This window comes from Molossus molossus, unplaced genomic scaffold, assembly GCF_014108415.1.
Source record: "Molossus molossus isolate mMolMol1 unplaced genomic scaffold, mMolMol1.p scaffold_m16_p_4, whole genome shotgun sequence".
Classification (NCBI taxonomy): domain Eukaryota; kingdom Metazoa; phylum Chordata; class Mammalia; order Chiroptera; family Molossidae; genus Molossus; species Molossus molossus.
The window spans coordinates 32,021,757-32,034,127 of NW_023425377.1; the positions used below are offsets into that span (position 1 = coordinate 32,021,757).

The window sequence follows — 12,371 nt, forward strand, 5'->3', positions numbered from 1 at the left end:
ACAAACGCGCTTGTTTGATGGGGGAATAAAGAGGTTTGAGAATAACAGCGAAGTCCTAGATCCAGGGAGTTGGGAGAAACCTAAGAGGAAGCCTAAAGAGCAGCAGAGCGTGCCGGCGCCGGAGCCTCGGAGGCTGGCAGTGGGCGTGGATCTGTGACTGCCTCCACCGACCCCGGCAGAAATCGCTGGCCCCAGCCTTTTCTGAGTTTTGGGGTCGGGGTCGATTCTATCCCCCTGGGACACAATCACCACCACCTCCCGGGGCTCAGAGCCCCATCCCTGTTTGGCCACACCTCTGGTCCCGCGCAATCAGTCCAACCGGTCCCGACAATCGACAATCGGGTGAAGCGCGGCTAGCAGCCGAGCTGCGCGCGAGAGTAGAGGCAAGTTCAAGGTCCCTGTGTGGATGGGCGGCCTTTCCACTGCCGGCCCCAGGGGTCGCGCCGAGCCCTCACCTGGCTCCGCTCCCGCAGCGTGTTAGAGAGGGATCGGAAGGCATCAGGCTCCAGCGCCAAAGCTGAGGGCTGCTGGACGCTGAGGGGCCTGAGAAACGTGAAGTCACTGCCATCCGAGGCTGGTGAAAAGCACGTCCTGTAGCAATGGCTCTGCGAGTCTGCGGGCCGCAGCGTCACCTCCATGTACTTGAGCGTGCCGTCTGAGCTCACCTGCAGGTTGGGGCTGGACTGCTTATAGTAGTCCCGGGAGGGTGAGTCCTGGCGCCTGCAACACTGGCCCCCACCCCCATCCCCATCTGCATGTCCCCGAAGACACTTAGCTGACAGGAAAGTGAAGGTGACTAAAGATAACAGACTGATGGCTGCAAGAGCCACAATGAGGTAAAGGGTAAGGTCTGAACGCTCAGGAGGGTGTGTGAGGAAGTCCCTGGATTTGGGCATTTCCTCAGGGTCCTCATCCTCCAGAACAAGCAGCACTGTGGCTGTAGAGGAGAGTGAAGGGTCACCATTGTCCCTCACCAGGACCACCACCTGCTGGGTTTCAGAGTCATCCTCCAGTAAGGCCCGGGCCGTGCGCACCTCACCGGTGTGTGCAGACACTAGGAACAGTCCTGGGGCTGTGGACTGTGGCAACAGTGAGTAAGAGAGCCAGGCATTGTGGCCTGCATCTGCATCCACGGCTGTCACCTTGGTGACCAAGGAGCCAGGAGGTGCAGAGCGAGGGAGACGCTGGGGGACTGAGAGTTCCCAGCTGGGTCTTGGGTGCAGCACAGCTGGGGCATTATCATTCTGGTCCAGGACAAACACATGCAGAGATGTGTTGGTATGCAGTGGGGGAGAGCCAGAGTCTCGCACCCCCACCACAATCTGCATCATCTGAAGCAATTCATAGTCAAAGGTACGCTGGGCAAAGACCCGCCCATCCTCAGGGTTGACATACACAAAGGAGGAGGCTGGGGCTCCCTGAATCAGACTCCCTACAATGGAGTAGGTGAGACGGGCATTATCTCCAGTGTCTGGATCAAAGGCAGCCACAGTGCAGAGAAGGGAGCCTGGAGGCCGGTTTTCTGGGATGTAAGCAGTATAGAGCTGCTGGGTGAAGTAGGGAGCATTGTCATTAACATCTGAAATGTTGAGCCTGATGGTGAGAGGTGCATGCAGGGGAGGTGAGCCTGCATCACTGGCCAGCAGCTCAATGATGTAGTGGGATGTGGCCTCACGGTCCAAGGGCTGGCTGGTTAGCAGTGAGTAGTGGTTCTCAGAGGGCATAATCTGAAATGGCAGGTCTGGAGAGATATCAAGGCTCACTTCACCATTTCTCCCTGAGTCTCGGTCCCGCACATTAAACAATCCCACTACTGTGCCCACTGGTGTGTTTTCCAGGACAGGGTTGACCAATGAGGCCATTAGTACCTCTGGAGCATTGTCATTGGCATCCCCCACATCCACTTGAATCACACAGTGGCCTTCCATGGCTGGCTGTCCCTGGTCACGGGCCCTTGCATGAATTTCATAGAAACGTGACTCCTCAAAGTCTATGGGACCCAACACACGGATTGCTCCACTGCTAGGATCTAGGCCAAAGAGATTCCGCACTGCCTCAGAAGTATGGTCTCCAAAAGAATAGTCTAGTTGGCCATTGGTGCCTTCGTCCAGATCAGTGGCATTGAGGCGGAGCAGCAGTGTACCCATGGGTGCATTCTCAGTGAGTCCCACACGAAGAACTGAAGACTGGAAGGTTGGAGCATTATCATTGATGTCCAGCACAGTGACAGAGATAAGGGTGGTCCCGGAGCGGGCTGGGACACCCCCATCCACAGCAGTGAGCACCAACTGATGTTTTGCCTGAGCTTCCCGGTCCAGCTGCTGCTCTAGCACCAGCTCTGGGAACAGCTTCCCATCTTTTAGGGTCTTCACATTCAAAGTGAAGTGGTTGTTGGGGCTCAGGGTGTAGAAGCTCACAGTATTGGTGCCCACATCTGGATCCTGGGCACTATCCAGTGGGAATCGTGCCCCAAATGCAGCTGATTCTGAGATGCGTATTTCTCGCTCAGGGATGGCAAAGCTAGGAGAGTTGTCATTGAGATCCAGGATCTCTACCTCTACACGGCTTAGTTCCAGTGGGTGTTCGGTCACCACCTGCACTGGCAACAGGCAGCTGGTGCTGGCTCCACACAGGCTCTCTCGGTCAATCTTTTGATTTACTGCCAGAGCACCACTCATCAGGCTCAGGGAAAAATAGTGCCCGTTTTCCTCAGAGCCCAACCGCAGTCGGCGGCTCAACAGATCTGTCACCTTTAAGCCTAGATCTTGAGCAACATTCCCCACCAGCGTCCCTGGCTCAGACTCCTCCACCACTGAGTAACGAAGCTGCCCAGACACCCAGCCCCAGCAGCACAAGGACAACATGCACAGCACTTGCCATTTCCCAGTGAGCTGTGGGGTTATCTTGGGCCCCATGACCCAGAAGTTCCTTCCTGGACACTGACTCTGTGCTGTCCTGTCTCCAAGGTAGACCCAGGGCTTGGAACGTAGCTGCTGAAATCTCTTGTGTCTCCTCCAGCCTCTTAAAAACTGCTCTGAGGTTTGTCTGCCTGCAGCAGTTCTTCTTAGTCACCGAATGGCGGGGGTGGCTGGAGGGGGAGGGGAATTAAATGAGTGGAGCTGGGGAACTGGGGGAGGAGAGGCGGGCAGGAAGAGCAGATCCCCCACCTCGGCTCTGAGTCTGATTGGCCAAAAAGTCTGTCTGCTCTCAACCAATTATGAAGTCTCCTCAGTCCTGGAAACCTTGGGAACAGGCTGCAAATCTGTGTCACAGAAGCCTTCTACTTCCCCACTCATTTCGTGCTGCAAGTTGATTCAGCCCCCTTGGCAGCAAAATTTGACAGCTCAGATGGTGCTCAACAGGGAAGACAAAGTGGTACAAAACTTCTCAGTGTTCTGTCCCAGAAACTTCCTGCATGATTTCAGAAGCTTCCACTACTTTGCTTGAACCAACAAAAGTTTGTCCTTCTAGGGGAGACAAAGCCCATGTATTCCGCCTCCCACCCCCATCCTGCCAACCACTGCTAAGATGAGAAGAAACATTTGTTAGGATCGTGTAGAGTCTTGCTCTGACTTTCCAGCAATGCTTTAAGGAATCTCAGTGTTAGCTCCTCACTATAGGACTCAGTTTTCCTGAGATCCCAGCCTTGGGCTATGGGATAAGCATCATAGCTTATGGTGGGGGAAACATTTCTGGGACTGATCCAAGTCACCCAGGAGGGTGACTAGAAACTAGGCATGACATCTAGGCTTTTGATTTCACCGATTCAGAAGAACTCTACTTAGAGACCCCCAGTGTAGCTATCCCTATGAACTCCTCATCTATAAACCAGATTCTTGACATTAAGTGAATTCACTTTTTGCTTTTTTCCCAAAGAGGTAATGCTCCCCTGTCCCAAATCTACTGCATCTAGCTCAGCTCTCTGTGGGGACTTGATTGGGAGTCCTGAAGCTCTGGACCAGCAGATCTCTCCTTCCACATTGATGCCTCTACTCCTTTGACCTTTTCCTCTTTGTGCTCTCTTCAATATTTCTAGCAGAGTTCCCTTCACAGTGGGTTAGGGAGTACTTGATACTGTGAGGCAAAGATATGGTTCTCTTAATCCACTGGGCAATGGTAATTACCTAGAGTTAAGGTGGTCCAGAATCTGGTCCCTTCATTCAGGAAAAGTAGAGAGAGCAGCCACCTGGGTTTAGGTGACTGTCTGGGGCACCCTATCCCTGTGTGCTGTAGCCTTCCATGCTCCCACATTCAGGCAGCATGCTTCCACTGTATTCTGGCTCTTGATCACTTGCTTTCATTTCTTACCCTCAGATAAGGGCATAACCCAAACCCAAGGACTAATCTGCGACAACCCCCTGGTTAATTCACAAAACACTTCTAAAGCACAGCATCTACCACATAGTCACCACTCACAAAAATGGTGACATCACTACGGACTCTTACAGAGAAACCAATGCTCTCTGGGACATGGCCCAGCCATATGCCTGGATCACAATAATCCTCAAGTTTTGGCTGAGTCTGCAAAGATCTCACCTCCAGCCCATAGAGAAGATCAGAGGGTGGACAGCTTGGGCGAACAGGTTCCCCTGCCATAGGTGCACTGGGCGACTTCACCATCATGAAGCTATCGCTCCGAGTGGGTGCAGAAGCCAAGGGTGTACAGCCATGAGAGTGACCGCCCACATCAACAAACTTGATAGGATCATCTGACCCTAGCTGGATTCGGAGAATCCCATTGGAAGGAGGAAGCCCCTCCCTCCTTCGAGATCGAGTGAGACACGCACAGGTGCCAGCAGGAAAGCAGGTCACTCCACAGGCAGCCCCACGAAGACACTTAGAGAGTAGTGCCACGAATGAGCCAAAGGAGACAAAGCAAATTGCCACTAGAGATACAGCCAAGTAGAGGGTCAGGCGGGATTCTCCTTCCCTGGGAGCTGAAGATTCTCGAAGATCAGGGACAACTGGATGAGCATCTTCCTCCAAGGACACTAGGAGAGTAACGGAGGTAGAGAGTGGTGGAGTACCACTATCCTTTACCACAATGACCAGCTTCTGTGGTGGGAGATCAGCTGGGATGGGAACAGCCGTCCGCACCTCCCCAGCATAGCGAGAGACTGCAAACAGGCTGGGATCTGGAGCCTCCAGGAGTTGATATGAAACCCAAGCATTGTAACCTGAATCCAAGTCCACAGCGGTCACCTTTGTGACTAGGTGACCAGCACCAACTGATGGAGGCAGTGCTTGGGGACATAAGGAACCAGGCCGGGCCCTAGGGCGGAGCACAGCTGGCGCATTGTCATTGAGGTCCAGCACAAACAGACGAACCGTCACGGTGCTACTAAGGGGTGGGTTGCCTCGATCTCGGGCCTGCACCTCAAACTGCAGTGTCTGTGTTTGTTCATAGTCAAAGGATCGAGTAGCATGAACAGCTCCCGTCTGGGGGTTCAGAGAGATGAATGAGGAAGCTGACACATCTCGATTTCTGGGCTCAAGGAGAGAGTAGGAGATAAGTGCATTCAAGCCAGAGTCTGGATCAGAGGCTGCAAGGGAGCAAAGCAGGTCCCCTGGGCGGTTGTTCTCAGGAACAAACACCTCATGTGACCTTTGGAAGAAAGAAGGTGGGTTATCGTTCACATCTGAAATATTGAGGAAAATAGTCCTTTGGGTACTCAGAGGAGGATTCCCAGCATCAGAAGCAGTCACCATGATGTCATAGCTGGATTTGGCCTCTCTGTCCAAGGGCCCAGCAGTCACCAGGGAGAACTGGTTCCTGAAGGCGGACTTGAGGGCAAATGGCAAGTGGTCAGGAATACGGAGGCTCACATCTCCATTTGACCCTGAGTCGGGGTCCTGCACACTGATGAGGGCCACCACAGTGCCAGGTTCTGCGCTCTCTGGGAGAGTCCCAAGCTCTGAGGTCACCGTGATGTGGGGAGCATTGTCATTTACATCCAGGAGATCCACTCGAAGGCTGCAATGTTGTTCCATGGCTGGAGAACCCCCATCACGAGCCCGCACATCAAATTCATAGTAATTCTCATTCTCAAAGTCTAGGGGCCCCTGAAGAGTAAGCTTTCCAGTAGTGGGGTGCAGACTAAAGAGGTTTCTCACTCGATCAGGGGTGTGACCACTGAAAGAAAAGGTGACATTACCACTGGGACCCAGGTCCGGGTCAGAAGCATTGAGCTGGATGAGCAGCATGCCGGCTGGTGCACTTTCCAGCACGCTGATCCTGTAGCTGGATTGCTGGAAGGCTGGGGCGTTGTCATTCACGTCCAGCACTGATACCCGGAGCTCCGCCGTGCCAGATCTTGGAGGGTTACCTCCGTCCACAGCAGTCAGCACCAGGCGGTAGTCTGATTGCTTCTCCCGATCCAAAGGCTTCTCCAGGAGCAGCTCTGGGACCAGGCTGCCGTCGCTGCGTTTCTTGACATCCAGTGCAAAGTGTTCATTGGAGCTTAGTCTATAGCTGCTGATGGAGTTGCTCCCCACATCTGCATCCTGAGCCTTTTCCAAGGGGAAACGCTGTCCTGGAGGAGCTGCCTCCCCAATTTCCAAGTCCAGCTGCTGCCGAGGAAATCGGGGGGCGTGATCATTCACATCCACGATTTCTACCTCCGCTCGGTACATTTCCAAAGGCCCTTCGGTTACAAACTCCAGGGGCACGATACAGTTGGCACTGAGCCCACACAGTGCCTCTCGATCAATTGGATTCTTGATGAGCAAGGCTCCGCTGTCCAAATCCACACGAAAGTGTCTTTGGTTCACCTCTCCAGCGACCTGCAGCCTGCGAGCTGACAGACTCTCTGTATCCAGCAGGAAATCTTGGGCGACATTCCCTACAAAAGTCCCCTCCTGTGACTCCTCTGGGACCGGGTAGCGGATCTGCCCACAAACGTAACCCAGGTAGCAAAAGAGGAACAAAAGGGTAGCCCCCGGGCAGATTTCTACCCAGCTTCTCACCTTGCGGAGCATTGCTGCCGCCTGCTAGTTCTCTACCTGGTGCTGAGAAGTAGAAGAATCCGACCCGCCCCAAACGGCCACAGCAGCTGGAGACACCTATCTCCCTTTGCCCGCGCCAGTTCTGGCGCGGCTGGGCCGGCGCCGCAAGGGTTACGCGCCGTTTTTTGCTGGTGGCGGGGTAGATTTGTCTGCCTCCCACCACCCGATTGGCAGACAGCGGCTCCGGGGCTCAGCCAATAGGCTGAGCAGAGAACATCCCAATAGCAGCAGGGTTAATGCGTCGCAGCATTGGAGAAAAAACACACACACAAAACCCAAAAAAACCCAAACAAAAAACACCTATCTTTTCCTCTTCCTTCTGCTCAACAGCATTTCTTTCCACGGGTTATTATTACCTCTATAGAGAGGCAGAAAACATATATGTGGGGTTTTTTTCCCCTCGAACACACTAACTTTCCCCGCCCCTTTTCCGCGGGGGAAAACAGCGACAGCCAGAGCCTTAGCAACCTGCAGCCCAAAGAGCAGTAGCCATTTGAGACTGGTCACTTTGTTCAAGCCAGTGTTGTCATCCACCAATATTCTAAATGAGTAGCTTCTGCTCGGTCCAATTGTATTAGAGCAACAGCTCATTAGAAGCACTGCCATATACACAAAATTCTGCCTCTCTCAGATTAGTCAGAAACGTATCCATCTCTTTGCAGAAAAGGCTTACACATTAATGTAACCAATTAAATTTATGCAGTACACATTTTTGTTGTAACAGGAGACGCAGGGGAAACCAAACCTCTTCTATTCAGACGCTTGCTAGTGATATACTAAATTACCATTCATTGATTTCAAGGACAGTATGGAAGGAGATGAAGCAGAGTGGAGGAAGCCAGGAGAGGGAGATGTTCCAAATCAGTGAAGAATCAGTTGTGTCTGGGAGGTGCTAAAAACTAGATCTCATTATCTGGCAGAATGCTAATGTTCACAAATTTAATAGCTGAATGATTGAGATCAAGCTACTAACAGCACTGTGCCTACAAATCCTCTTTATTTGACACCACGGTAAGCTTGATATGTTGCTAATTATCAACAGAGACTGTTTCAAAAGAGCAAGCTTTTCACTTCACCCCTTGGAGCTGGAGACTTGATGTCACTCCACACCCACCCTGATCCAGAACCCCCTCCCCACTAGCCTGGCTACCACCTTGTATAAAGGCAGAGACACAGCCCATTTCACACTGCAGTTACCTGCAAACTGTAATCTGAGTGGAAAACACACCAGAGCACAAAGAAAAATTCAGCCTCGTCTGGACATATTTCTGAGCTCATTTGAATCCTCACTTAAGATTGCCAGTGGATGCCAAAATCACTGGCAAAATCTGGATTTCTTATTTTCCTTATATATTTTTTCCAAACCCATGATCCTAACTCAGGAATATCCTTTGACTATGGTGAGGCCAGCAACCAACATCCTGGTCTCAAAGGGAGGGATCTGTTTTCTGTGTTCTTTTACAAAAACACCTAAACCTCCTCCCAGGTGAATGATGGACATGTAAACCAGTCTGACCTACTAGGTGTTTATGCCAGGATTCACTTCAGTAAATGACACCATCATCCACCCAACTGTCTCAACTGGAACAGGTACGGTCATCCTTGACTCATTCCTTTTCCTGACTACTATATTATGTCAATCAACAAGTCCTGACAATTTTACTACGGTCATCTCCCTCCATCTATACTGCCACTGTGGTGGTTCCAGCATCTATCAGTCTTTTCTTCAAATATGATAATAGCCTACTAACTGTTCTCTTTGTCTCCAGTCTCAATATTCCCAATCCATCTCACTCATGGCTGCTAGAATAATCTCTCTAAAACAAACAAACAAACAAACAAACAAAATTCTGCAATGACTACCACTGATACAGAATAACATAAAAACTCCTTGGCCTGGTCTAAAGGTAATTCAAGATCTAATTCCTGCCTACCTGCTTCATTTTATCTCTTGCAAAGACTGTTTTACAATAATGTAAAACAGTAAAGTTCAGCAATAATGTAATACCATTATTCCTCAGCACGGAATTTCCTACAAGATCCCCTCTCTGCTCCCTTTCTCCTTCACTATTCAATAAACTACTACTCAATCTTCAGTTCTCAGCTCAAGCATCACTACCTCTACGAAGTCCTACTGATTTTCCCAGGCTGGCTTAGGTGTTCCTTTCCCTCTGCTCCCATTACTTCTTGTATTATTGTTTTTTGCATGTCTGTTTCCTATGGTACTTTGTGTACCATAATGGCAGGACTGTGTCTCTTCCCCTTTTGTGGTGACTGGCACATAGGGATGCTCAATAAATGGTAAATTATTGATATTATTATTTATTAGTTTAATAAATATTTATTGAGCCCTGGCTGGTTTGGCTCAGTGGTAGAGCATCAGTCTGTGGACCAATAAATCTCAGGTTCAATTCCGGCCAAGGGCATGTACCTTAGTTGCAGTTTATTCCCTGCCCTGGTCAGGGTCATGGGGGAGGCAACCAGTTAATGTGTCCTTCTCTCTCGATGTTTCTCTCTCTCTCTCTCCCCCCCCTTCCCTTCTTCCCTCTCTCCCACTCTATCTGAAGATAAATAGAAAAATAGCCCTGGCCAGTTTGGCTCAGCGGTTAGAGTATCGGCCTGCGGTCTGGAGAGACCTGGGTTCGGTTCCCGCTAAGGGCATGTACCTTGGTTGCAGTTTGTCCCCGGCCCTGGTTGGTCGTGCGGGTGGCAGCCACTCGATGTGTCCCTTTCACGTTGATGTTTCTCTCTCTCTCTCTCTCTCTCTCTCTCTCTCTCTCTCTCTCTCTCTTCCTCTCTCTCTCTCCTACTCTATCTGTGCAAAAAATGAAAAAATGTCCTCGGGTGAGGATAAATATATATATATATATATATATATCCTCGGGTGAGGATTAAAAATAAATAAAATAAAATAAATATTTATTGAACGTTCAGGTTTTATATGAGTACTTTGTGTTGAGTACAGACCCTTTATGTGCATTACTTTTCACTCTCAACAATTTTGAAAGGTGGCATTTTCTTTATTTTATAGATAGATGAGGACATGAGTTCAGAGACTAAGAAATTTGTCTAAAGCTAAACAACGAGTATGTGCAGAACTAGGATTGTCCCCACTCCCACCCCTGGTCTGTCTGGAAAGAAATAAAATCTTGTTCTATAACATCTTAAATGATCTTTCTACCAGTTTGTCATCTCTATAACCATAAACTGGACCTTTACTGATGCTTTTAATATCCAAGAACTAGACCTCTTACAGGTCTTAATCCCTTATATTTACAAGTCCACACCAAAACAAACACACATATAGTCTATTACTAGAATTGGAGCATCATAAAGCCTTAATCCTACATATCCTTGACTTGACCTTTTTATGCCAGGTATGTGATTCTCTCAACTCTAGATTTTAAAACACCTTTGTTGAGCTATAATTCATATACTATACAGTTCATCTTTTTAAAGTGTACAATTCAATAGTTTTCTAGTATATTCACGTATACGAAAACCATGCAACCATCACCACATTCTAATTATAGAACATTTTGCCAGCCCCAAAAGAGACCCGTACCCATTGTCCAGCTCTAGATTTTTAAAGAATAGTTGCCTGGTTCCTAGTGGTTTAGGAAGATTGTCTCTTTAGGTGTCCAAAATATCATCTTATGTCTTTCCTACAATGCTCTTCTGAACCATTCTATGTAGTACTTTAAGCTTGGGAAATAATATCACATAATTTTTTAAAGTTTGGCCTGGTTCAGTAAGGCTGGCTCCTGGTTCTGTAAACACCAGAATAACACTTTGCTTCATAAATATGCTACTTGATAGACTGGCATGTTCTAGAGCAGTGTTTTTTAAACTTTTCTGCACACTGGAATTACTTAGGGATCTTTAAAAATTACTGATCCCTGTGTTCCACTCCCAGAGATGGTGTTTTGATTGGTTTGGGATGTGGCCTGGGCTTCAGAATTTTCAAAAAGTCCCTAGGTAGTTCTAGTGTGCAACCAAGTTTGAGAACATTGTGCTAAGGAAAGTGCCAGTTATTTTCCAGTGTGCCCAGAAGAGGAGCAGCTGCTTCTCTCTGGCTTTCATCTTCCCTTAGCCTTTCCAAATATGCCTCTACTTTGTCTATCTCCAGATTTGCTTATTTCCAAGGTGTGTTTAAGATTTGGGGTGAGTGGCCTGGCCTGGTAGCTCAATTATTCAAAGTGTCGTCCCACTATGCCAAGGTTGCAGGTTTGGTCCTGGGTCAGGACACATACAAGAATCAACCAATGAATGCATAAATAAGTGGAACAACAAATCAACTTTTCTCTCCCTTTCTCTCTCTCTCAAATCAATAAATAAAAATGAAAAAATATTTTTAAAAAAGATTTGGGGTGGGTAAAGAACTAATAAAATAATAATAATAATAGCTAAGAATTTTTTAACACTTATGAGACACCAGACAGTGTGCATATATTATATCATGCACTAATCTTATAAGACCCTTGTTATTTCCTTTTTGCAATATGAGAAACAGGTTTAAGATGAACTTGGCCAAGGACTCCTAGTTCGTAAGTGGTGGAGCCTCATTTGTCTAACTGCCAAATTCGAGGTTGATAACAATTATACACTTATTAGTAACAAAATGGTGGCTCTCTCACCATCAAAAGTGTGCATAAGCTTTAGTCCAAGAATATGCCTTGCAGTCATCTACACATCAGCCTGAATAAATGAAAGCATTACCTTTCCCAGGATATGAATTTACCTACCTTTCACATCATGTGTATATCTAAGAAAAATAGTGCTGGAAGAATAGGGAATTACACGGGAGGTATAAAAAAAAACTTTCATTTTGTACTTTGTTGTTTTGGATTGTCTGGATTTATTTTTAAAGTAAATGATTACTTTTACAGTTAATGGTAGTTATCTTCAGATTGGGGGATTACAGTTAGTTTTAATTTTTCTTTATAAATTTCTCTATTTTCCAAATTTTCTAAAATGCACATGGATCACTATTATAACATAAAATAGTTTATAACTAATGTGTACATCATTTCCAGTAGTGTGCTTGAAATAAAATTTAAAGGATGCCTAGAATTTTATTTCTTTCATAGAAAATCATCTAAGAATGAGGTATAGGACCTGTGTAGGCAAAGGAAAATTACCAGCAAACCATTAGTTTTAATGCAGATGTGGCAATCGCTTGAAAGATGGACAAATGAGGTAGTTTTTATATTCCTAGCAGCTGCCACTGGTTAGAGTTATACAGTAGCTTGTTCCCACAGCAAATGACACCAAGCTAAACTCTGAGTGCTGAGATCTTGGGTTATAGTTAGATGGCTCCTTAGCAAGATTGGTTAGTTGCTACAGCAAGCAAGTACTGAGGGTGT

At 47.9% G+C, this 12,371-nt stretch overlaps 1 protein-coding gene across 12 annotated transcripts in view; it reads right to left on the reverse strand.

The window, feature by feature from the left end:
* Positions 1-12,371, reverse strand: part of LOC118616167 (protocadherin gamma-C4) — a 182,207-nt gene that overhangs the window by 16,912 nt on the left and 152,924 nt on the right. Inside the window, exon 1 of one of the 12 annotated variants that reach the window (XM_036241585.1) lies at positions 4,537-7,122. The exons of 10 other annotated variants lie outside the window; for them this stretch is intronic. In XM_036241585.1, the coding sequence (XP_036097478.1) occupies positions 4,537-6,978 (2,442 nt within the window). In that variant the 5' untranslated portion in view covers positions 6,979-7,122. Of the gene's footprint in view, positions 1-455; positions 3,076-4,536; positions 7,123-12,371 lie in introns of those variants that run through there. One more of the 12 variants, XM_036241583.1, reaches the window with a different exon arrangement.